This window comes from Elaeis guineensis, chromosome 10, assembly GCF_000442705.2.
Source record: "Elaeis guineensis isolate ETL-2024a chromosome 10, EG11, whole genome shotgun sequence".
Lineage (NCBI taxonomy): Eukaryota > Viridiplantae > Streptophyta > Magnoliopsida > Arecales > Arecaceae > Elaeis > Elaeis guineensis.
This window is the reverse complement of record NC_026002.2, coordinates 37378517-37406368: the sequence shown is the minus strand read 5'-3', so window position 1 is coordinate 37406368 and position 27852 is coordinate 37378517. Positions and strand designations below refer to the sequence as shown.

Sequence of the window (27852 nt, the reverse complement as noted above, 5' to 3'; positions counted from 1 at the left end):
AGACATAAATAAAAGTCACTTTCTCATACATATAAAAAATGGATAAATTATTTTTTCGTCTAAATGTTATCTGAAAAATATTTATTGAGAAAAATATAAATTTTTAGATAAATTTTTTACCCACAAAAAAATGAATCTTGAAGGCAAAAATGGTAGCTGTAACATTAAAGCCCAGGATGCATTCAAAAATATAGAGAAGGCAAAGATGGGCCAGATTTTGAACAAAATTCCATTCTCCGCTGCTTTACATATCAATGATTCAGGGGCCTTCTTAGCATATCATCAATCTGCAACAGCATAACATTTAACAGTTAGAATGACTAGACCATAAGAAGAAAGTTGTTAGGAAAAAGGCTTCTTCACATCTACAGCTCATAATATACAGCCTAATGAGTATCCCACAAAAATAACGGATTAGGCACCTAATGAAATTTTTATGCATCCCACCTGGAAACTTAACCTTTGTTTCTGGATTTGAGAAATTTTATGGAAAAAAATGTGGGAATGCCACCTTCCGGGTTCACACCCAGAACCATTTCCCAACCGGCAGACTATAGTTTCCCTGGCTAAAATTGAACAGGGAATTTAGTTAAGACAGGCATGATTCTATAGCAACCTCAGAAAGTCAGAATGCAAATCAAAGGAGGAAAATAAGATTATGTTGAGGTTTGTATGGTGAAGCACTAGTTAAGCTACAAATCCTTCAGCTGCTGGGAATCATAGTTTACCAAAACATATTGATATTATTATTCTCAAAAGAATTGAATGTGCATATATAGTATAGTGGTAATGGGATATAAAAAGTGTTGACAAGGGCCTCGGCCTGGGCCCACAAGATTGCGCCAAGGCCCAAAAATTTGGGGAAAAGTAGGGCTTTCCCAAGCAGAGGGAACAAAAAATTAAGCTTTATTTAGGGATTTGAGGGGGTTTTATTAGGGATGTCAATGGATAGGGTAGGATATGGATTTTGCTAAATCCGTACCCTACCCACCTCCTACCCTCCTACCGACCACCCCATCCTATCCACCATATGTTGGATGTGTGCTCTAGAAGCCAATTATTGGCAGACGCATTATATAATTCCAAAGCATAAGTTTGTACTTGTAAAATTTTATTAATCAATAAAGGATAATTTTATTTTCAATCATTTTTTATGTGTCCATGATTTGTCTTAGAGATTAACAGAATATTTTGTATATTCTCAAAGTATTGAAAATTTGAGACGTACATTATTAGTAGTTAATTTCTAAATGCTCTCGATGATATGATCCTCACGAAGGATAGTGATCGATCCAGTCAGATCAGTGCATGGATCATCTTCTTTTTAGACAGATGAGTCTTGAGTCTGCAGTGTGGAGATAATGGGATGAGAGTGCAGATAGTTGTTAGAGAACAACGCGCACTGAGCGTAACTAATACGAGAAATCATTTAGATGTCTACTCTTGTCAGTGGTCTTCTCAATGTTGCAATGGTATAAATGATCCTTTGATCTGAGGTGCATTGGCTATTCGTAGTGATGTTATTCAGTTTGACTACACGTAAATTTGGACTCTTAGCCATTTGAGTCCTTGCGGTGTACGTTGGTTTTCATGGGTTTAGATTCGCTGTTAGGAGTAGAATATACCTAGATAGAATCTATCAATCTTGATAGAAAAGTAGTCCTATATGATTCACGAGACTGAGTTCAAAAAGTCTTTGGTTAAAGCTAGTGTGAATACTGGAAAAGAGTTTCCACGAGATTCACGGATGAAAAATTAAATTATACGGTAACTGCACCTAGGGGTTCAATACTTTTATTCTACTGGATTGCTACTACATACTATTAGGTATCACTGATGGATTGTGAGATTCATCGAGCGTCGTCTTGATAATCGATGATCCTCGAAGGACAGAGTTGGAATTGTTTCAACCCATCGAAAGAAATTTCGATGATATTATGATGAAGATCACAATATATCTCGCTACCAGACAGAATAGAACCTATGGGGTCACACACAAAAGTTCTTATTTGATCAGATGGCTAATTAACGATTATGAATCTTGAAGGATATAATTGTCAATATGATTGATGATTAAGCTTATACAAAAATTATAATAAAATAATTCACTAAGAGTTAGTAAATTATAGGAGGATTAATTAGCAATTAGATTGCTAATTGACTCAATTTAATTGAGCAATGAGATTCGCATCAAGTCTAATTGAATGAGATTCAGTTTGACTTGAATTAGATTTAGTCCGATTGCAAGGGAGATTAATTCCTAATTTGATCAGAATTTGAATTCAATTAATTTCTGATTGGATTAGGATTTAATCGAGAAGATTAAGTTTCTAATTGGATTAGATTCTCTTATCTCTTTAGGTCTAATCAAATTAGATTTGGTTTGGAATCAAATTAAATCAGAAAGAGTCCAAATCAGTTGGGACTCTTCCTCCTTTTGCGCCACACCTTTATTAACGCCACTTATCCTTCACGCAAATCTGATTTTGCATAAGGAATTCTCCACACTAAAATGCATTTGTCGCCCCCTCTTCTCCACCCATGGATATGGATGGAAGCTGGTTCAAGTTTGAATTCAAACCTGATTTGAATTCAAGTTTGAAACCTAATCCTATCTTGATTTGGTTCCTTATTTCATAAGGATAATCCCTAACCACTTTTGGATGCCAACCTTAAAAGGAATGTTTTTTTGGCGTGCAACCCGATTGATTTCCACCGTGAGAAACCTTTTATCAAGTTTCCTAAAGAAAAAAAAAAAATCAGGTTGGGTGTTGGCTTAGTGTGGGCGACTCCTTATTGGCCTGTAGAAAGCCCTAAAGTTCTAGAGTTTGGGTGTAGGGGTCTTAAGGAAGAGAGAAAGCATTCTCTAGTTCCTAATCCTCCACCTCTTCTTCCTCTAGTCCTCCTTCTGGAGGAGTCTGAGAGATCTGAAGAAGGAGCTCAATCAGCCATCAGGAGTGAAACTCTACAAGGGAGCTAGCACCCTAAGGAGTTCATCGAATCTCTAATTGGATCAAAAGCTTCATGTGGATACCTATAGAAGTCCGACATCTGTGTGGCTAAAAGAACCTTCAAATCCACGATCATCAGCTGTAGTGAAGATCGACCTGTGCTCAGATCTGTTTTATAGTAGATATGATCTACACCATAGATACGATCTATAATTTTTAAATTTTAAATTATACATTATATGTTTTATATCATAAGATCCGTGCATGGGTAGTTTATAGATTTGATCTATTGTATGCTAGAATAAAGAGTTAATCTAGATCTGTTCCGCTGTGCATCTATTCAAAAAAGTTTTAAAATCTATGCATGAAACTATCCAAATTTCTAACAGTAGTATCGGAGCCAAGTTTTTGACATGAATGTTCAGATCTGATTTTATTTTCATATATATAATATGTGAAGCATATGTAGATTTGAATTTAATGTTCATATATGCGATATGTGTCTCATATTTAGATCTGAAGTTCTGTTCATATATGAGATATGTAAAAGCATCATAGATCTGAAATTTATTTTAAATACATATATGATATGTTAGATTTAATATCTTAATAGTCTAGTACTCGAAATGGGTACATCACCATGATCGTCCGATCATAAGAGAAAGCAGAGATTAAAGTCCCTCGCTTGACCAATCAACGAATTCTCTTATGACGTGTAGGGATGCCGCTTGTAATGTCTCATGAAGAAGAATAGCGAAAAAAATATTTTTTATATACAAAATTTTAGATCTATAATTATGAATTAAAGATCTAAACATGAATTTTAAAGATCTAAAATTTAAAATTACAAATCTAAAATTTTATGTAGTTTTGCATGAATTAATTTTGTATGAGATACATTATTAAAAATAAAAATTATTTAAATCTGAAATTATTTTGATACCTAAACTAAACTCATGATCATAACACACTTAATTAAGATCTAAAAATTAGATTTTAAGATCTGAAATTAAGACTAATAGATCTGAAAATAAAATTTTAAGATCTAAAATTTAATGCATAAAACATGGAGATTGGGTATGGGTTGAAAAATTAAGTCCAATGATCAAACTATAGTTAGGATCATCGATTAGATCAAGTTAGAACCTATTGTCAATTTTGAGCAATTGATCGAATCTAATCTATGATGGATTAAGATTAGGTCAAAGGGGCTCAAAATTGAGTCTAATTATAGTTGATCGTATCAACTGATATTTTGATGTGAATTGATTGACTTAAGATCGAATTTGGCTCAATGGTCCGAGCCCGAGTCACTAGACTAACCTGTTCGATTTTAATTGATCAATTAGTGTCTAAAATAAGTAATGCATCTTGATCGATGGTTTTAATTGAGAGCATACTTATCTAGCCATTTCGATGGTGTCTAAGGCAAGCATCGACGGACTCTCCCATCAATCTCACTTATTTGGTCAATTTAGTCGATTAAGAATTGAATAAAGTTGTTTGGCCATTCATGTTCATCCATGCCGACTAGGTTAGTCAAACATGAGATTGTGCTGATCTGGATTTGATCAGTCAGACATCAGATGTACTGATTTAGATGAGATTTGAATCTAAATCTTCTTACTAAATATTAAGTCTAGTGAATTTTCACCATTGTAGAGATGCGAGTGCCTTCCTGTGTTGATCGTTCTCAACTGGTTACAGTGGTTCTGTTACATCGAGAAGGTATAACTATTCTATTAGTATTGGATGCCTTGAGATAGAGATGGGGTTGGATCCAATAATTGTTAGATGAGAGATCCAATGATGGCTTTACGCCCGCTGATGAACAGTGGGTCTGACTTAATTAAAAAATATACCAATAACTGTTAGGTGGGTCACAGGATTTAGAGACGGAACCCGCTACATCTTGCTTAGTGAAACAATAGACAAGATATTGTCCACTAATTGATTTGTATGTTATCAATAACTATTAGGTGAGGTGTGCGTAGATTAATAAAAATACAGTACCCACTAGAAATCGATCGCGTATAGATTTTCGTTTATCCACCCGAAGAGTATGAGAGACTCGAATAAAATAATGGGAGCCATGTTTGTTTATTAAAGTCCCTATAACAAACTCTGACTAAGTATAAACATCTAATTAGATACTATTTTTCTCTGCAATTAACTATGTCGAGTTCAAATCCTTTAGCCCGAATCCTTAATACTAATAGATTGATCAGGACCAATTACAAAGAATTGGCTCGAAAATTTGAGAATTATTCTCAGTTTTGAGAAATTAATCCATGTCCTCGACCAGGATATGCCTGTGTTACCAACTCATCCATCCTCTGATCAACGAACCGCACTTGAAAAGTGGATGGACGAAGATAATAGGGCTAGGTGCTACATTCTTGCGTCCATGTCTAATGATCTTCAGTGCCAGCATGAAGACATGAGGACTGCCAAAGAAATACCGACTTATTTGCAAGAGTTGTATGGTGAGCAGAGTCACACGGCTTGCTTTGAAGTCTCCAGAAGACTTTTCAAAGCAAAGATGCGTGATGGATAGTCCGTCAATGATCATTGTTTGACAATGATCAAAGACATTGAAGAGCTTCAGAAGCTTAGGATGATGATAGACAAGAAATTACAAGTTGATTTGATCCTGCAATTCCTTCCTAATTCATATAGACAGTTTATTGTAAACTACCATATGAATAAAATTGATAGCACCTTGTCCGAATTGTTGAATATGTTGATGACAGTTGAAGGCTCTTTGAAAAGTTCAAGTGATTTGCTCATTATAGAAACTAATCTAATGGTTTTCTTTTCTTCTAGTTGGGTTCTAGATTCTAGTTTGAGTGCTCATTTGTGCACTTCTATGTAGGGTCTAGAGGAAGTTAGAGGGCTGAGAGAAGGTGAAATCACTCTCCAAATCGACAATGGGGCAAGAGTTGCTGTTGTGACCATCGAGACCTACTCTCTGCGACTACCATTAGGATTTAGTTTAATTTTGAAAGATTATTATTATATATCTGTAGCCAGTAGAAATTTGATTTCTGTATTTGTGCTGGCACAGGATAATTATAATTTTTATTTTAATAAAGACTTATGTATAATTTATTTTAAAAATAAAATTATCGCACGTGCCTTTTTAATTAATGGGCTTTATCATTTGCATATGGATGCGAGTGTTAATATTAATAAGCAAATTATGAATGCCGTAGGATCTAAGAGATCTACAGATAGAATTAGCCAAAAATATCTGTGGCACCTTAGGCTAGGCCATATAGAAGATGATAGACTTAACAAACTAGAGAAAGATGGCCTTCTGAGGCCATTAACTTCTGAGTCTTATCCAATTTGTGAGTCCTGTCTTCAAAGAAAGATAGCCAAGCTATCCTTTGTAGGATATGAAGAAAGAGCCACTGAGATATTAGCCCTGATGCACACTAATGTGTGTGGTCCATTAGATGTATCAATCAGGGATGACTATCTCTACTTCATAACTTTTACTGATGATTACTCATGGTATGGATTTGTGTACCTGATGTAATACAAGTTTGAGGCCTTTAAAAAGTTCAAAGAGTTCATATATGAAGTGAAGAAGCAAACCGAAAAATCCATAAAAATTTTTCGATCAGATCGAGGGGAATACCTTAATGAAAAATTTCAGATTTATCTCAAAGATAACGATATAGTCTCACAGTGGACACCTCCGGAGATGCCTCAGCTCAATGGGATATCCAAGAGGAGGAATCGGATCCTATTGGATACGGTCCGATCCATGATGAGCTTCACGAATTTTTTTATTTTTCTCTGGGGACATGCGTTACTTTCTGCTATTCATCTTTTGAATATAATTCTCTCTAAATCTATTCCTACCATACCATACGAGTTATAGAATGGTAAGAAACTAATTTTTGGTTATCTCAAAATTTGGAGATGTCCGGTCCATGTCAAGCGAGAGCAGACGAACAAGTTAGAGGCTAGATCAATTAGGGCTCATTTTATAGGATATTCTAAAAAATTTGTGGAATACTATTTTTATCTCTCAGAGGATTATAATGTGATTGTGAGCCGTCATGCTATCTTTTTGAAAAAAAAAATTATCCAAGACGGAGGCAGTGGAAAGAAAATTGAGCTCGAAGAGAAAGTCTTTGAAGAGTATTGAGTCTAAGTACCTGAACCCATTAGTGAGCCAGTTGATGTAGTACCTTCTCCACCTCGTAGATCAAGTAGGGTCTCCTGTCCTTCTGAAAGATACTTAGGTATACTCATAGAAGATCTAGAAAAAGCATTTTTTGTGAGAGATGAAGGCATTAGGAATGATCCCAAAATCTATGATGAAGTGATGTTAGATGTAGACTCCGAGAAATGAAAGAAAGCGATGAAGTCAGAGATTGACTCCATTCATTCCAATCAAGTCTGGATCTTAGTAGATTCATCTAAAGGTATTGTACCTATCGGGTGTAAATAGATTTATAAAAAAAAATAGATTCGGATGGTAAAGTAGAGACCTACAAGGTAAGACGTGTAGCAAAAAATTATAGTCAACGTGAAGATATCGACTATCAAGAAATCTTTTCACCAGTGGCCATGCTGAAATCCGTCCGAACTCTGCTTGCGGTATAGCTTATTATGATTATAAAATCTGACAGATGGATATGAAAACTGCCTTCCTGAATGGATATCTTGAAAAAAAATCTATATAGAGCAGCCTGTAGATTTCACATCCAGTGATAGTGATCACAAGGTCAGCAAGCTGCAAAGATCCATATATGGACTTAAGCAAACATCTCAGAGTTGAAACACTCGCTTTAATGATGTAATCAAATCGTTTGATTTCATCAGAAATAAGGAGCCGTGTGTATACAAAAAGATCAGTGGGAGTGCTGTCATATTTCTCGTATTGTACGTGGATGACATCCTCCTTATTGAGAATGATATTCTCATACTGACATCGATCAAAGTATGGTTGTTAAAGAAATTCTCCATGAAGGACCTAAAGATTTATAGAGATAGATCTAAAAGAATGATAGAACTCTCAAATAAAATATACATAGAAGAGGTGCTGAAAAGGTTCAGTATGAAAAACTTCAAAAGGAGATTCTTGCCCCTTAGGCATGGCGTTTATCTTTTCAAGAAGATGTGTCCTGACACACCTAAGGAGATCCAATGCATGAGCAAGATCCCTTATGCTTCGACAATATGGAGCTTCATATATACCATATTGTGTACGCGACCTAATATAGCCCTTGCCGTGAGTATCACGAGCAGAAATCAATCGAATCTAGACAAAGAGCATTAGATTGCTGTGAAGAACATCCTTAAATAATTGAGAATGACTAAGGATTTGTTCTTGATCTTTGAAGGAGGATCGGAGCTAAAAGTGGAAGGATACACTAATTCGGACTTCATGTCTAATGTCGATGATAGAAGGTCTATATCGGAGTGTATTTTTCTATGTAATGATGGATCGGTTAGCTGAGAGAGTTCCAAACAACCGATCATCATAGATTCGACTATGGAAGCCAAGTACATCACCGCCTGTGAAGCTGCTAAGGAAGCATTTTGATTCAAAAAATTTATTATGGAGCTAGATGTGATGTCATCAAATGCCATTGTATTGCACTACGACAACAACGACGCTATAGCTCTCGTTAAGGAGCCCAAATTTCACCAAAAGTCCAAGCATATAGAGCGGTGGTTCCACATCATATGTAAACACCTCGAAAAGAAGTTCATCGAGGTGCAGAGAGTCGACTTCGTGTAGAATATGGTGGACTTGCTAATAAAGCCACTCAACCAGTAGAAGACCGAAGCTCACCTTAAGAAAATGAGTCTTAGGTATATGGCCAATTGACTTTAAGTCAAGTGGGAGTTTGTTGGATGTGTGCCCTAGAAGCCAATTATTGGCATATACATTATATAATTTCAGGACATAAGTTTGTATTTATAAAATTTTATTAATTAATAAAGGATATTTTTATTTTCAATCATATTTCTATGTGTCCATGATTTGTCTTAGAGATTAACAAATGATTTTGTATATTTTTAAGATGTTGAAAATTTGAGACATACGTTATTAGTAATTAATTTTTAAATACCTTCAATCATACGATCATCATGGAGGATAATAATCGATCCAGTTAGATCGATGCACAGATTACCTCTCTTTTGAATGAATTTCGAGTCTGTAGTGTGGAGACACTGGAGTGAGAGTACAAATGATTATTAGAAAATAATTTGCACTGAGCATGATCAATACGAAAAATCACTTGGATGTCTACTCACTCATCAGTGATCTTCTCGATGCTGCAATGGTGTGAGTGATCTTTTGACCTAAGGTGCATTGCCTATTCGTAGTGAGGTTACTAAGTTTGACTGCACCTAAACTTAGACTCTTAGCCATTTGAGTCCTTACAGTGTATGTTGGCTTCAATGGATTCAGATTCGCTATTAGGAGTAAGATGCACCTAGATAAAATCTATCAACTTTGGTAGAAAAAGAGTAGTCCTATACAATTTGCAAGACTGAGTTCAAGAAGTCTTTGACCAAAGCAAGTGTGAATACTGAAAAAAAATTTATAGGATTCACAGATGAACTCAAGTCGAGCTAATCTGGCATATGACTGACGTTGAGATTTGACGAGTTCTCCATGACTTTTGTCAAATCGAGACTCATGATAGAAGGGCTGAATCACATGATAACTACACCTAGGGATTCAATACTTTCATTCTACTGGATTGCCATTACATACTGCTAGATATTACTGATGGATTGTGAGACTCATCGAATGTTGTTTTAATGATCGATGACCCTCGAAGGATAGAGTTAGAATTGTTCCAACCCATCAAAAAGAGTTTTGATGATATTATGATGAAAATCATAATATATCTCACTACCAAACAGAATAGAACATATGAGGTCACACACAAAAGAGATTCTTGTCTAATCAGATGGCTGATTAATGATTATGAATCGTTGAAGGATATAATTATCAATATAATTGATGATTAACCTTATACAAAAATTATAATAAAATAATTCACTAAGAGTTAGTGAATTATAGGAGGATTAATTAGGAATTGGATTGCTAATTGACTTAATTTGATTAAGCAATGTAGTTCAGATCAAGTCTAATTGAATGTGATTCAGTTTGTCTTGAATTGGATTTAGTTTGATTGTAAGGGAGATTAATTTCTGATTTGATCAGGATTTGGACTCAATTAATTCCTGATTAGATTAGAATTTAATTGAGAAAATTAGATTCCTAATTAGATTAGGTTTTCTTATCTCTTTGGGTCTAACCAAATTAGATTTGGTTTGAGATCAAATTAAATCAGAAAGAGTCCAAATCAATTAGGACTCTTCCTCCCTTTGCGCCACACCTTTATTGATGCCACTTATCCTTCACACAAAAACTAATTTTGCGTGAGGAATTCTTCACACTGAAATGCATTTGTCGCCTCCTCTTCTCCACCCGTGGATATGGATGGAAGTTGGTTCAAGTTTGAATTCAAACTTAATTTGAATTCAAGTTTGAAACCTAATCCTATCTTGATTTGATTCCTTATTTGATAAGGATAATCCCTAACCACTTTTGGATGCCAACCTTAAAAGGAATGTTTTTTTGGCATATAACCTGATTAATTTTCACCATGAGAAACCTTTTACCGAGTTTCCTAGAGAGAAAAAAAAAATCAGGTGGGGTGTTGGCTTAGTATGGGTGACTCCTTATTGGCATGTAGAAAGCCCTGGGGTTCTAGGGTTTGGGTGTAGGGGTCTTAAGGAAGAATGAAAGTGTTCTTTGGTTCCTAATCCTCCACCTCTTCTTCCTCTAGTCCTTCTTCTCTTTCTGGAGGAGTCTGAGAGATTTGAAGAAGGAGCTCATCAGCCATCAGGAGCGGAACTTTGCAACAGAGCTAGCACCCTGGGGAGTTCATCGGACCTCTGATTGAATCAGGAGCTTTGTGTGGATACCTGTGGAGGCCGGACATCTGTGCAACTGGAAGAACCTTCAAATCTATGATCATCAACTGCAGTGAAGATTGACCCATGCTCGGTATTGAGATCTGATCTTTGTTTTGTAGTACATATGATCTACACCATAGATACGATCTATGGTTTTTAAATTTCAAATTATGCATGCTACATTTTATGTCATAAGACCCGTGCATGGGTAGTTTATAGATTTAATCTATTGTATGTTAGATTAAAAAGTTAATCTAGATTTATTTCACTGCGTATTTATTTGAAAAAGTTTTGAAATCTACACATGAAACTATTCAGGTTTCTAACACCATGGCGGGTAAGGATTTTAAATCCTTATCCTATCCATACAGATGGTGGATAGTACCCTGCTCTATCCACAATCTACTAAAGCAAATACACAATGCAAACACCACCAAATTAAATCTGTTTTAAATTTATCAAATTTTACATCTATTTTAAATTAAACAAGTTCTAAAATCTGTTTCAACCATCAATCTGTACAATACAAACAAATACATACTATAACCAAGGTCGGTCCTGATATTTTTTAGACCTGGAGCCAAATGAAAAAATAAGACCTTCTCTATTAAAAATTAATATATTTTAAATATTAATTATTATTAAAAAATTAATCTACGTGTAATAATTTTTTATAGATATATTCGTTAAGCAGCATGTAAAACCCATCATTAACCTATTTAATTATTTTTTTTGTTATGATATTGTAGAAAGCCATCCTTGCATCCCATTGGAATATTAATACAAGGCCTGGGGCCTGGGGCGATCGCCCAGTTCGACCTGCCCCCGGGCCAGTCTTAACTATGGCAAGTCATTCTTTAATTCTCCAACAACAAATAAGAGAACAAACAAGAACAATCAAATAAAATAAGTTCTCTCAAATCTCCAACAACAAACAAGAAGAGAGGGGGAGATTGGAGAGTTGCGATGGCGGCGACAGCTACTTAGAGTCAAGGAGGGAGAGAGATTAGAGAGTAGAGAAATCAAAAAAAGTCCTAAGTCTCTAACATATTTGGTATATATATGTAGGTATATTTGTAAATATGCTATTATGGAGGGGATATTTTAATAAATATATATACATAACAGGTCGGATAGGATAGAGTTTAGGGATAAATCCACAATCCGATCCTACTCGTTGCAAATTTTCAAAACCAAGACCCTAACCCGACCCATGGTGGATTTTTCAAAAAAAAAATCCGACCTTACCCAACAGGTAGGGACGGGTACCCATTGACATCCCTAGGTTTTATTGACATCAGGCATAAAAGTGGACAATATTACATAAAAACAACAACTGAGGTTAAAGTGGGCCCACCAAATTATTGTACTTGATATGCTTTTTAGGTGGCAATCCAGATTGCCTTGGAAAGAGGTAGCTATCCAGATTACCACTTGTTTAGCAATATTGCAAAAAAAAATTTGGACAAAATTATCCCTAAAAAAAAATCACACAAAACCCATGACGGCTCTCACCCTTTCATTCTTCTCCGAACTCCCCCGTGCCCTCGCTGCCCTCAACCGCCTCCCCTCTGCTCGTACTCTCATCTTTTTTCAGCCACGGCCCCCACTTCTACGCTAGCATCGATCTTTCCTCCCTTGCTTCCATCACCACTAACCCCTCCTCCGATGATCGAGCCGCCGCCTTTTCCTCTCATAAAGTGTATTTTGAAAATTTTGATTTAATTTAGAAAATAAAACCAAACTCTTCTTCAGTAATTCAAAATTTCATAAAATTTTATTAAGATATTTTAAAATTTTAATTTTATATTATCAATAATCTGATTGTCATACCAAATATGTCAATTAAAATTTTCAATAATTTTACTGCAATATTACCTGCATATACCAAATACAGTAATCAATATTATCGATAATTTAATAGTAACAATTTATCTTAAAAGTAATTCACATTATCTTTCAAAATTATCTGGCGATGCATCAAACGTAATCTAAAAGTTTAAGATAGAATAAGTAAATAAGTTGTTACCCAGGTGTCACACTAAAGTGGAAAGCAATCACACCTGGGAGAGGAATAGGAGGAATAAGAGGAAAGGAGATGGGAAAAAAAAAAAAGGACCGAATGTGCTGGGGAGAAAAGGGAAGAAAGAACAACACTGCTGGTGCCGGGTGTTCTTGATGCCCCTAGGTGCCCTCATCAGGTGCTCCCATTTGCTGTCACCATCAGGCACCCATACTTGGCGCCTTCATCATTTTCCCTTCTAAATTTCACCTATTCTGGCGGAGCTTAGGAGCTTGCATGCCTGATTTGCTTCCATTTTCAAACTGTATTGCATCCCAGCTGACCACCTAAATACCAATCAATCAATTGATTTCTGTCTGTGTCCAACTGGCATAGTCTAAGAAGGCTGTCTGGGCACCAGTGCTGCTGATTAGGTTGTCCTATCCGAGGCAACCACCAGAAATAGTTCTCTAAATGCTATCAATCGTTAAAGATGGGGATTTCAGGTGACAATGGTGTACAACAAAAGGATACCAAAACCATGAAATACTTAGCATTTAACTACTCATGAAGATCTAATACAAAGGTTAAAAAAATAAGCCAAAAGTATACTCCCCCATAATCCTAATCCAAAAAAGTATAAGGATGCCAATGACCATGAGGAAACTTTTTTATTCTCAGCATGAACTTATAATGCTTCCAATTTATTTAGCTATTCTGAGAAAGCCCCTGTTGAACCTCCCAGTTCTTCCCAGTTACTCCTCAAGCTGGATCACTCCCACTAACTCTCTCATTCCTCCCAGCTCTCAAACTCCTCCCATCTTGCATATCTTCTTTACTATTGCTACATCAAAGTATTCTGTCCTTTTGTTCATGAATCTAAAATACCGGTGGGCCAAATACTGTTGTGCCTCAAATAAATGCTCATGCTTAAGATAGCTCAACAAGGTTTTCATAACCTTATGTCATCCAATAAATTAAGACAGCAGATGGCTTATTCTTGTCTTAATATGTGGGACCCTTTCAACTTGTAGTTTGACAGAAGGAAGGTCTCCAACTTCCCAGATCCTTGGGGAGTGGGGACACATTGAGATCTTAGAGTATGCTGCCAATCCCATGAGCAGCGGTAGACAGGATTGGTTAGGATGATGAGTTAAAGATGATCTTGAGAGAGAGATGAAAGAGGGAAGCATTTAATACCTTCTTGACCTTTTACAAACTCTCTCTCTCTCCCCCCGGAATCATAGAACAAGTAAACTCTCAATTAAAAAAAAAAAAAAGCAAACTTATTTTCCTCTCTCTTCGTTATTGTTGTCTATTGTTCACTTTTGCATATTGTTATCTTGTAATTTTAAATATACAGTTTACAAATAATCACACCAACCATTGAGGGTTTGCCAAACAAAAAATATTGTATTAATCTTACAAACTTCATCAACTACTTCTACATAAAAAATACGGGAATATACTCACAAGATGATACAAAGCTGTCTACTATGCAGAAATATGCACATAATTCAGGCTTCTTAGACTAAGATTTCTTTGACATAGGAGCATCTAGAAGCTTAAGCAACATGATGCAACTTTACATTGCATAATAATAAAGAGAATATAACCATGTAGTGCAGACTATGATCTTTCTCCTCAATGAAGAAGATCTATCCAACAATGAGGTAGCCAGATAGGAGGAAGAAGCAACAATAAAAAGGTCTCAAACTCATAGAACAATAGAGAAGAGAACTGAAACTTTATTCAATTCAAGATACCCTTTGTAATAGCTAGGCACCTCTATTTATAGTTGTAGGACCCCTTGAACTTATCCACAGTTGTGCTCATATTCATTTCTTACTGAAAAGCTAAAAGAGTTCTATAAATAAGCAAGAAAAGAATATTTCCTAGAATTTGATTTGTTGTTAATGTGGAAAGTGGTTGCATGAATAATCTATTCAACTCTTTCAAAATTACACATCAAAATTAACTTTCACCTAAAAGGGGTCCAAGTTACCATATTACTTGATGATGAACATATACCAGCTTCTGGCATCTTAACAATACTAGCTTAGAACCCCGTGCAATACACGACATGTGATTATTTCTTGAAATAATGTTTATATAAATTAAAAATCAAACATAATATAAAAGACATCATAGATGATATCAAATATTATAAATGAAAATATAAAATTAGATTGTTTAAATAACATGAGAGTAAGATGTAAATATTTTCAGGAATCCTCATCATTAAGCAGAGTACAACTACTTATTTGCATCCCACGCATATCTCTTTTTTTATAGTCGTATCAATAACAGTAATTTTATCCTCATCTACTTCGATCTGCAAAAAAGACAGAACAAAAGTTAGAACTCAATTGGCTAACAGCAAACCGTCAAAAGTTCACTATCCTCATGTACCCACATGATATTTCAGAAAGGTGAAACTTAGCCTAGTGCAAGCCTTATCTAGCAACTGATAATAACCTTGTCTTTGTTCTTTATTTATTTTTTTTCAAAAAAAAATTTGGTATATCATAAGTGATCGAGTAGAAATAGATAAATTCTTTATGTAGTGACGTAAGATAATCTTATTCTTTTTTCTTTATTTATTTTTTTTTTTAAAAATTATTAGTTTATAATAAGCGATTAAGAGTAATAATGAGCAAAGATTCTTTATATAGAAACGAACGATAACCTTGTCTTTATGTGGCCCACAATTATTGACATAGGGACCCAGCCCGACTCATGTTGCCATCATCTTCTCTCTCCTATCCTCTCACAAAATTCCAAATTACAATAGGACTGTAAATATCATAAAGGCAATGTTGATATAAACCCATCCCCCCCATCCTCCATCCCCAAACATCCGCTTCTCTTTTCATCCCTCATCCCCAAACATCCGTTTCTCTTCTCACCTCTATTTCTCTTTTCTTAGGTATTTTTTTTTGCTCCTCCTTTTTTTTTTCCCTTTGATCATTTTTTTTTATCGCGAGAACAGAAATCCATAATTATCAGAACTCCCAAATCCTGCCAAATATAATTCTTCTACCAAGATTAAGCTGTCAAAACCTTAAGGGACCAACTCACATCACCACACCTTGCTCAAAATCTCATATGCTCCAGAAAGCACCCCCGTCAAAAACTAAGAAAACCCCCGGATCTCCCTTAGGTTCTCTCGTGTGGAGGTGCTGGTGGCCGGCGGTGAGGTGGAGGAGCGGCCAGTGACGGAGCTCCACTAAGTGCTCCAACGGAGATGGTGAAGTAACTCGACTAGACCCAAGCCATAAGTTTTCCACCGCGCCCCTCTCCCTCGCCTCTGTGCCTTCCTCGACCTCACACCGTCTCGCCCACACCACCCTCCGCCACGCACCCTCAAAGATGGAGCAGTCGTCGTAGGCAACAGAAGGCAACAGAAGAGCCAATGGCAACCACCTCCCAACCCCTGTCGTTCTCCTCCGCCACAGGCAGCTGCATAGGGAAGGCACCAACGCCCCCTCCTCCAACGATGGCCACGAATGATGGCCACTGCCCCATCCCGGTGCCCCCTCCTTCTCCGACAACGGCCGCAAGGACAGATTCGGCATCTACTCCCACGAGTCGGCCGCTGTCCCACCTCACGGATTTTTTCCATCCATCTCCATGGCTCTCTGTCACGCCAAAGCAAAAAAAAAAAATGCTGCCTTGGACACGTGGCACAAAACCTTTTATCCACGTGTTAAATGGAGATGGACCAATACGGTTGCTCCATTTTAATATATATATATTAGATATATTAGATAACAAATTTATCATACTATAATTTAGAAAAGATTTTAAAGACTAAGATGTCCAATGCCTTAAATTCCAACTGTAGTCTATTTTTCAGAACAGAACTTTTTATGATGGTACTTAAGTTTAAATACAGAATTACTTCAGGTCAGGAAAATGCTCAGGTAAGACCTAGTGTTGGTTGAATTTAACTGCTCTTTGGATCAGGGATTTATGACATCTGACAATTTGTGTTAACATGCTGATATGCATATTTTTTTTTTAATTATTAGTGATATATATCATTTTTATGTATACTAGAGCCCAAAGGCATTGGGGAAAGAATATTCACACTATTTTTCTGCCTTCTTTCACTTCTTTATTTGAATTCAGTTCAACAGCTAATGAAGTCTATCTCAGACACCTTACTAAAGAAATACACCAAAAATATGCATGCGCAGATATAGGCTTGAAGATCTCATGATATGCCCATAACCACATTCATTGATCTACTTCAGCAGACACTAGTAATCCATAACAAGGCTTTGGCAATGAATACTCGAGTGGCATACCACATCGTTTGCGAGAAAAGTATGAACCACGCCATATCCAGCAAAATTGCAAGGAAGAGGAGCCTAGCTGCCGCCACCAGCGCGCCACCACCAGATTACTCAGCAGCAGATCATTATATAATGCCACACGAGATCCAACCACAGCGCAACCAATCTAAAATACCACAAAAGAAAGTAGTTTAACAACTTCAGCACATCCACTTGAAACAATTTCATTTTCCCTCTAAACGGAATGAAAGACGGAAACAAATCAGTTATCAAAAACCAATTTTGCATCCATACTGACGAGTGATATATGAAAACAAGAACTAATTCATGAAAACTCGCCTCCGTAGGATTCACAAAAACGATAGAGATCGCGAATAAACAAATGTAGATAGAATTAGAATCTTGAAATAACCCTAATGTCGGGGTGTAATTAGAAGAGCGGTTGAATCCAGAGAAAGGAGAGCATGATAAAAAAAAAAAAAAAAATTGATTTAGGAATAGAAAGGAGCTATGGATTGAACCGTTGGGATCGATGAGGAAGTTGAGGATAACTGCGAGAGCTTGGAGTCCTAACGGAATCCTGAAGAAACGATCGAATCCGCGATCCGAGATACGTAAAAGAGCAGGGCATTATAAACCGAACCCGTTCCCAATTCCCCGAGAACGGAAAAGAACTCGCAACATATGCCCCCCTCCCTCCACAAGGACGCGGGATCCTCTCGTCCTTGTGAAGCTAATTATGCATAAAACCCTAAATTTTTAAAAGATTGTAAATTTTATCTTAAATTTTTGTTCAATACTCTCAAATTTTTTCAACCTAATTACCATATATATTGATACGAAAATATGATGTGACTTATCTATATAGTAAAAATATGTTTATATGGCAAAATGAATGACAGAGCAGAATTATGGACTTTATTCTCTAGATTATCCCCTCTTCAATTAGAGTTTTAATTCAAAAATTTTCTTCCTCCTCGTCCTCCACCTCCTCCTCTTCATTCTCGGCTCCAAATGACAGAAAAGTAAATGCAATCTTAAAGATCTACGACGTCATTTTGATAGTTGACAGCATCAAGATCCCACTCCTAACCTTCCCACTGATCTCAGTGAAATCGCTCTAGATTCCAGCGATTTTCGGTGACTCCGCTGTTGCAGCCTCACTAGAGTACCCATAGGCCACTGGATCAGAGGAATCAGAACTCCAATCGTGATTGGAGGTCGAAGAATTTATCTTTGGAGAGTTGGGTCTTAGGAGAGCCGATGGCAAGACAAAGAAGGACGCTATGCTTCAGAATTGGTGAGTTAAGATTTTGGTGAGCTCGGAGAGGTCCTCTTTGATACCCTTCATTAAGGTTCTGGACTCTATGGGGAGGTCCTCATCAAATTCCACTTCTTTGGACGATAACTCTTAAGATGATCTCTCAAGGTTCTCTTTTTTTTTTTTTTTTTCTCATTGTCATCATTGCCATTATCAGAGCCCAACGAACTCGTGAGAGACTTTGCTCACGACATCTTCATCTTTCTACTCCCCTTCTTTTGGAAAGAAAGTCTTAGCCAAAAGACGTGTGGAGTTATTTATACCATCACTGTAGTAGATGGGGAATATGATTTAAGCATCTATTTTTGTCACATAAGCAGATTTTTACCAACAGACCACATCATAACTCCATCACAGCATACCGACGGAAATTACAATCAGAATTTAAATTAAAAAAAAATTAAAAATTAGATAACCTGATTGCATTAAATAAAAATTTAAGATAAAATTTTAAATTTTCAAAAAACTCATGATTTTATGCATAATCAAAATTATGTCATTCCATATCATCTAATTAGATTACAAATGTTTGGATTAAATTAGATAAAATTATCATTATTCTACTTTCTACGATACAAAGGAGGGAGAGCGGTTGTGGGTCAGGCTGGCAGGCATATGACGTGGCCTAGAAAACAATGGTGTTCACGCAAGTGCACTACTTCTCCACCGTCCGAGGTCCACATGATACACCAATCTCGAAGGGCACATTTTGCACCATTGTTGATAGCAAGCAGACTGTCATCAAGATAAAGTGTGGATGACTGGATGTACCTAGCGTGGCATAAAAGATCCGACCGTTACGCGCGTGGAAATATGGTGCAAGAGCCAGCAAACAAAAGCTCTCTCTTTTATAATTGTTACTATTTTCTTTCAAAAATCAAACTAGAATTGTTAAAAAAATGAAAAAACTGAGGTACCAAATAATTTTTGTGTCAGATTTTTCGCATTTGACTTTAAAATCTGAAAACCAAAAACCGTAGCAATAGCAAACAGAGCCTATATTATTCATGGATCCCCTAGCTATAAGCCTTCATCAATGAAAAGGACAAAAAATTGAAGAAAAAAATTATGTGGCCTTCAATGACTGAATATTGAAGGTAAATTTGTGGCCTTCTATAGCAGCCCGACCTGTCTGTGGTGGAATATGATAAAGGAGTCAGTAAAATCTGTAAAGAATAAACTCAAAGATGGCTACTACTGAATACCTCAAGGATCCACTGGCATTTCTACATTCAATGACTTTTGTTCCGGTGTTTTGACAGTCCAATGACCTTTCTCCTCTTGTTAGACTTGAATGGGAAAAGGCTATAATGTCTCTCTGTTGGAGTACGAGTCGATACAAGGATGCCAACTGACACCCTACTGTTTACAGACCAAAACTCAAAAATCAATGCTCAAATCCTACATTAAGAACACATTCCCCCCCCCCCTCACAAGCTGCAATTTTACATGGTCAGAGAAAATTGCTACGATGGAATATAAACTCCGTTAGATCCCAAATATTCCTCATATCCTGAGACTAAATCTGTTTGCCGGAGAAATGATACGAAACAAGATCCTCAGCACTCCAGCAGTCATTTGTAAAAGTGAGGCATCCTTCGGTTCAGATTCTATCTCCCAATTTTAAACCGAGAAAATCGTCTGGACCTGTGTACCTTCAGCCGAATTGCAGGTACCTTTCTAGCCACCGCCTGCCAGATCATCTGCACTGCATCATCCTTCCGAGAAGGGTACTGGAACTCAAAATAGCCCTCAACCTCCTTCAGCTTTTTCCACATTCGTGTCCATTCCTCTCGGCTTATGCCTCTAATCAGCTTCATCAAGAAACCTTCCTTGACTGCATCAGAAGCACGGACAAAGATGCAGAATTCAGAGTAGTCCAGGACATCCTCGAATGGGAGTTCAATCTCATCACTTATAATGACAGGGACACAGTGGCTGGTTATGGCATCAAAAAGGCGATTGGAGGAAGGAGTATCCCCCGCAATATTCAGACAGAATTTTGATGAATGCATCCCTTGGCTGGCTTCATTGATCCCATTCGCTTGAACACTGCCAAACGAGAAGTGTACATCCTTTTCGTTTCTGAGAAGATAAAAGAGCTCTTGTCGAATGCTCCCCCCCTATGGGTGAAATCGAGATGACTGTCAATTAAGAAAAATTTCATACTACTACTAGAAAGGCAAATGGAGTTCAATAGAAGTCAAGAAATTTAAAGACTACATTGGTTAATGAGTTTTTTTAAAGCTAAAACTTCTATGATCCATGACAGTTCCGTGTTGAAATATTAGAACCTCATATGAAGAAATCAAAGTGTAACAACATATGAAGAATTCAAAGTGTAACAACAGAGAGAATTAAGCTTTATCTAATATCACAAATCCACATGAACTCATTGATTAGTACTGGTATACAATAAAGATACGGGGTAGAGAAGTTAAAAATCATTTACAGTCAAATATAATGTTAAGAATTAACCATTGCAATACTGTATGTAAATGTATATAACAGGCTTTATCTGCAAGAAAGGTCAGTAGTGTTTAAAAGCTTAACAGTGTTGTAGAAAAGAACAAAGTAGCAAAATATTATATTAATGCATGTTATATTTTAAGAGACATGCACAAACTCAATTCTCAGGGCCCAATTTATGAAATGTTGATTATTAAAAGCTTAACAGGTCAGAAAATAGAGACATCGAGAAGATAGAGACATTGCTCAAAAACCATATCCAACTCATAAAATATTTGAAAGTTACCTTCGTCTGCTAGATCAAAAAAATCATTTAGTCACTCAATGTGCAATTCTCTTCACATCTTAGCTGGTGAATCGTGAGGAATGGTTAGCTTACATAAAGAAAGGGTGATGTTTCTTGTTGGATTGAAATTAGATCCAAAGTAAAGAGTTGGCACATCTTCAGACCCACCAAACAAGAAACTCAAACTAAAGCATAAACAATGCATCATCTATGAAAGGCATCATTTTTCTATCCAACAAAAAGGCATCATTTTACAAAACAAGATTCGACAAGACTGCATCACTGGTTGGTAGTTTCAGAATCAGTATGAATACAGACATATTCTATATGGCAGTGCAGATTATCTTGGTAAAGTAAAATTTATAAGAAATAATGAAGATTTCAGAAATCAACCTCAGCTAGATAAGTTCCAACATAAGATGGGCCTAAATTTACTGGTTGAAAGAAAATTGTGATGCACATGAGATAATGGAGAGCAGCAGTTAACTACAACTTCTCTCTGTTCCAATCCATAACCATCACCCCCCCCCCCCCCCACTCTTCATACTCACCACCCTATGGTAAGGATGCAATGGAATGACAGTTGCATCAACCACTTGCTCATCCTTCAGGTGCTGGCTAAATTTATGAATCATCATCACCAAGGTTTCCATATTAACTTTAAAAAAATAAGTTGGTGATGGCATCAGAGACTATTTCCAAGTGACATGGCATGGTAGAAGACATAATACTTCAACCTCTTCATAGAGTTTGAAGATAAGATACCAATTTCCTGGTGTCTGTTCTGTCCGAAGAGAAGTTCCTGGTTTATAAATACAACTCAATGCAGTTCAATTAAACCCTCCTGGTTGGCTAGAATACAACTGTCCTGTGTTCATGAAACTATTTATGGCATCACATGAAAATCCCACTGTCATCAATAAATTCCATAATAATACAACACTGGACGTTGCTTAGTCACCAGTCACCACAGTCAACAAACAAATGGTCCACCATCTTCGATATTCGATCCAAGCTACTATAGGCATTTGCTAATTGACGTAAAAGATGCAGAACAGCCAAAAACAATTTGGTGTTAGTGTGCTGTCTGGTGCTGAATGCGTGCAATAACAAAGAATGATACAACGAGGAAAAAATCAATTCAGAACAGGCTGCTAATGGATCTAGAAATCACTCATTGGAAGGTAGAATCACTAACTAAACGGAATAACTCAGTTGAAGGAATTGCTCCACTCCATGGTTAATGAAGAATATGCTTATGGTGACTATTCAACCACTAATTGATTCTTTCATGGACCAAAAATGAATAGACTTATAGAAGTATCTTATTCAATATTGATTATGACTTTAGCCTCCCTGAAAAACTCTTTTGATGAGGTACTCGATGACTTAATAAATTTTTAAATGCTAAAATGGCATACTTGACCAAGAAGCTCAATCTATCTCTGCAGTGTTGGCCGTACAAATCAGGGTACAATTTGTCAAAACGAGACATATTTACAATCGATTTTCAACGTGATGTCAATATGTTGAAGTGATTCCACCTTTTAAACAAAGGAAACTTTAGACAATAGAAGTACCCTTATATGAAAGCTAGAAAGCTTACTGGCAGGTAGGATATCTAGCTTGGCCGTGCAATTTAAGTTAATGCACCCAACAAGCAGCCATTAAGATACTTACTGGACTTGGAAGGAGTATAACAAAAGTGGGAAGAAAGCAATCTTTTAGTGTAAGGGGGAAGAAAGCAATCTTTTAGGGTAAGGAATTATGAGCTGACATGCTGAATAGAAAAACAAACATTGAAAATAAGATCCCATTAATATCAAGACTTAAAAAGTCTCAAGGACACGATACTGCTGTCTTCATTAAAGTAAAAACAAAAGCAAATTCTCACAAAATAGGAAAAATTGATTTCTGTGCGGAACAAAAGCTGGACTAAACATATCTTGTACTGATAATGACTGGGCTTAGCCAACCATGGACCAGGTTGTTGAAAGGCTGAAGATGGAATGTGATATTGCATCAGCTATAAACAAAAAAACAAGTCTTAGAAAACTTCAAGTATTAAAAAAAAAAAAATCAAAAAGGAATAAGTATCATCATGATACAAGATGTAGCTGAGATTCCAGGTATTACTTGTTTAGGGATCAGAAGCTGGTAAGACTACCGTTCTTGGAGTTTGTATAAAGATGATCAGAATGAAAGGTTATGAATTTAAAGTTCTTCATGACTAGATTATACGAGTGCGGGAAAATGGAACAAGTAGAAGATACAAACACTAAAATGGCACACCTTAACCACCAATTCCAAGTAATAAGATGATAGATGATAGAGAGTCACAAGCAGCAAGTCCTAGCTCACCCCAGGGCTTGAATTTTGATACATTCCAGAGCAAAGACATAACTTCAAGGTTTGGTGCCTTGATTCCTGATAATGAGGACACATAAGGTGCTTTCATTATGTAGATTTGAATAGCCGTTCGACCAATGAGTTCATGGCAACAAAATTACAAAGTACTGTGGTAACTTTACCAATTAAGTCGGTGGGAATCTTAATATTGGAAATCCCTCGCAGTCCCGGCGGGCACAAACAGGCACAAAGGAATCCTTTTTTTGGTTCCCCAAAAGCAATCCTATGCCTCTAAGAATTAGATATTTCCCTTATGCATCATCCCTTTCATTTAAAATAAAGAAAGGTAATTGGTTATTTGACTTTGTAGCACAGAAATAGGTCTTCTGGCTGACAATGTACATTTTGCTTTTCTTGAACGGAGGGCTGACAATATACCTAAGGAGCTAAAATCTACATAACCATTGTTTAGATGTGCAAAATCCAACAAAGCCATTTTAAACAGTTGAATTTTCAGTCAAGTACCATGCCTATAATAGTTATCTTTGCTCTAACAAATTGCTTGATTCATGAGAGGCTATGAATAGACTATAGTAGAACAATAGATAATATCACATGATGTGCTGATCAGTTGAAATGATGAATGAACAACAACTAGTCATCAAACTGCCGATGAAACTACAAAAAAGGACCAGGGAGGAATGGAAAAAAAACCAAAACAATATTATTGGGAAAGCATTTGGCCTTCTTTTGTAGGAGGTCGTGGCTCCTTGCAAATGTAATAAAGTTGGGTGATCATCAATATCAGATGAGTCATTCATAAATGTCTTGATCCAATGATTAGAAGATATGAAAATTATCGGTAGCACACTTTAACCACCAAATCCAAGTTAATGACATGATAAAGGTCATAATCAACAAGTCAAAGGTTCATCTCAAGCAGGCCTTGCATTTTAATACACTCCAAAATAACAATGTGAATTTAAGTTCTCTTCACTAGCTCCTGGTTATGGATACTTGAAAGATGCTTAAACAATGTCTGTTCAAATAGCAGCTCCACAATCAATATTGTGTGAACAACTTCAGAGGATTGTTATCATTTTACCAAAAAGTCCTTGACATAATTTTCATCATGGAAGAATTTTTAACATTGGAAGCACATCATTTTGTTCTTTGGTTTCTTGCTTCATAATCAATCCATTGCTTCTAAGAATTAGATATGGCCCCCATGCATCATTTGAATGTGAATTACAGAAGTATTTGTGTTCCTGGATAACCATCTGGTTTGTGAGATGAACTTTACATCATCATTGTTTAGACCTATTTACAAGTTACAATGTCATTAACCAGTTGAGTTTTCATCAAATAGGCTTTTCCACGCTTCTAAAAGTTATCTTTGTTCAAACAGGTTGCATTAACTCTGCTTAATCCGTAAGTGGTAAAGGATATACAGTTAGCTACATTGAATGATATGCTAACCAGTTGGAATTATAAAATTACAACTATCAGTCATCAAAGTGCTAATACAACTACAAAGACTGAATGACAGAAGCAATAACAGAAGCATCAAACAAGAGAAAGTGGAAAGGTGCTTACATCTTTCCTGTAGATGGCTCCTTGAAAATATAATAATGTAGGGCGATCATCATACATAGATGTGTCATTCACAAAGGTCTTGATCACATGCTTGTAAGGAGCAATAATGTCTTTCTCCACATTAGCTACACGTGGAATATACCTTCCAAAATCTGCAAGAATGAACATGCAAGGCCACAATTTCGTCCGAGCATCCAGCATGCTGTTTGGATGGTGTGCCATTATGATATGGTCTTTTCCCCCTGACCTTTTCCATTCCTCTTGAGCTGTTAAATACATTACCAGTTTCTGCTGCAGCATCTTGTTCCGACTAACCTTTTCTGGTGGTTTGATTTTCGAATGCCGGTTATAGCTCAAAGATGAGAAGAATGGCACAAACACAACATCGGCTTCACGAGAGTCCTCAACTCTTACAGCAGTGCATGGGCCACTACGATCGGGAAATCTTGAGGACAACAAATCCAATGTGAGCCAGTACTCTATGCTATGCTGGAGATTCAACCCACCAGGATAGGATGGAATTTTCGTTCGGATATCTGGCCAGACACTCTTGCCATCGGCCACCCAATCCAACAAACCAAAATGAAACTCAGGAGGCATATCATACATGAAAACCTTCAAGATTGCCTTGCTCGGATCACATTTCTTAAGTTCTTGTTCTTTGGGTTGATCCAAGGAATAGGTCTCCTGGTTCAATGGCAGGTCATCCCTCAGTTCATCCCTTAGAGGAATGCTCTGGTTTTCGAACAACGAGAAGGCCTTTTGATTGGGAAAAAGGCTATGGTCGATGGGAGCAGGCAGGGAGGTGGAATCCCAAGAGAAGATACAGTAGAGAACCAGGACTATCACAAGGAAGAGCCAACAGCACAGGAACTTTCGGCTCACAAGGCCATGGGTCTGTGTGTTTCTATTGGCCATTTGATCACTAATACCACAAGAAAAGGCCCAATTTAGCTCGAAGGCATCAAAATTCTATCGACCCAAGAACAACAATGTCGGCAGAAACCGATTGAGAACCAGAGTCAAACATATAACAGTCATGGAAACAAGAAGAAGCATAGAGAACCCTGGAAGCTCTTAATCAAGAATCAGCTAACCAAACAACAAGCCGCCATTCAATTATGTACTAAATCTTGATTAAGAAACTATGTATAAAAGGACAGACAAATACGTAAAAGCCTCTAAGAAAACATCATCATAACAACGAAGAAATAACTCCCTCCCCACAAGCAAAAGCCAATCACCCAAAACTCTCCGCAGATCCCATTCCAATTTAAGATAAAGGATCCAGCTACATATCTCAATCAATCAAGAATGCGGCTTTATGATCGGAACCAAACCAAGAAACAGAAAAATCGAAACCAACACAAAGTCTTGCAAAAAAAAATCGAAGAAAACTATCAAGAAGGCAGAATTTGATTTGAAAAAAAAAAAACAAAGGAAAGGGGATCAAGATGGAAGAAACGATGAAAAAAGAACGAAAGATCTATCGGATCGTATTTATGAGCTTGTTTGATGACCTCCATATCCTGGCGAGATTGAAAAGGATTCCATCTTTGGTTGTCTCTCACTCTCTTGCTCGTGCGCGATGTCCGGGTCTCTCGGGGGAAGCGGGCTCGGCATCCTCAGGAGATTTACATCCCATTTTTAAGTCAGACGAAAAGGGGCGAGAGGGAGGGGGGGGTCGGGGCATGGAGTGGGGGGCATATTATTAATTTATTTATATATGGCTTAATTATATAATACATACTTACTAACTAAGACCCTTTGGTCAGGGATAATCATATTATATTATCATATTTAATATAAAAATATTATAAAATAAATGATGAATTCATATCTATTTTTGTAAGAAAAAAAATAAAATAAATACCATCAAGAATTATTTAATTTCCTATATTACGTTATCGAGTGAAGATAATTTAAAATTATCATATTTTTTAATAAAAATAATATCATTTATATTATATTAATATTATTAATTATATCATATAATTAATATTGATCATATTAATATATATGATGTTGATATTATATTAACATATTATTTTTATTATATTAATTTAAAAATATTTATTAACTCATGCCCGTATATTTTAATATTTAAATTGTTAATTCAAATGCATGTTGAAAATCTGACAATATTTTATAAGGTCACCTTCAATTAAATATAATATTTTTTAATATTATTTTTAATATAATAAAATATATTTTTTTAAAAATTATTTTTTTAAATAAATATTAATTCAAGATAAAGCAACCACCAAGGGGACTAGTAGAACAATAATAAAGTTCAAATTCTAGCCATCAATGTGAAATAATTATAAACAATGTTACCATATGATCTATTTATGCTAGATATATGGAAGTGACCTATCTTAGAAGCCGATGTTGGTGTGGTAATGCTGTGATGAGGTCACCATTTACATGTTAGGTGAAAACTTTACTAATCCGATTGTGAGATTAGGGAATGGAATTGGTAAGAGAAAGGTACTAATGCCTGGCATGAAACAGTGCATGTGGATTTTTGGGGACCATTTGGGAGCTTTGTTTTATATCGAAGGGGGTCATTGGAATGAGCCAATTCAACGGTAGCCTTTTTGTTAGGGCAG

At 36.4% G+C, this 27852-nt stretch overlaps 1 protein-coding gene and 1 long non-coding RNA gene across 3 annotated transcripts; both read right to left on the bottom strand.

The window, feature by feature from the left end:
• Window positions 1–146: 146 nt before the first annotated feature.
• On the bottom strand, window positions 147–17970 carry LOC105052371 (uncharacterized). Of its 2 annotated transcripts, none has more exons than XR_833358.3 (3): window positions 17741–17970; window positions 17232–17385; window positions 147–287 (listed from the first exon to the last, which is right to left on the bottom strand). It is a non-coding gene; the product is annotated as an uncharacterized lncRNA (long non-coding RNA). The 2 variants fall into 2 exon arrangements; XR_012135025.1 differs by lacking the exon at window positions 147–287 and adding an exon at window positions 15148–15253.
• Window positions 17971–19732: 1762 nt separating this feature from the next.
• On the bottom strand, window positions 19733–26923 carry LOC105052372 (probable arabinosyltransferase ARAD1). Its single transcript, XM_010933157.3, has 3 exons — window positions 26761–26923; window positions 25241–26165; window positions 19733–20663 (listed from the first exon to the last, which is right to left on the bottom strand). Exons 2-3 carry the CDS (start codon window positions 26156–26158, stop codon window positions 20151–20153), a joined length of 1431 nt encoding a protein of 476 aa, XP_010931459.1. The 5' UTR covers window positions 26159–26165; window positions 26761–26923; the 3' UTR covers window positions 19733–20150.
• Between the last annotated feature and the right edge of the window lie 929 nt (window positions 26924–27852).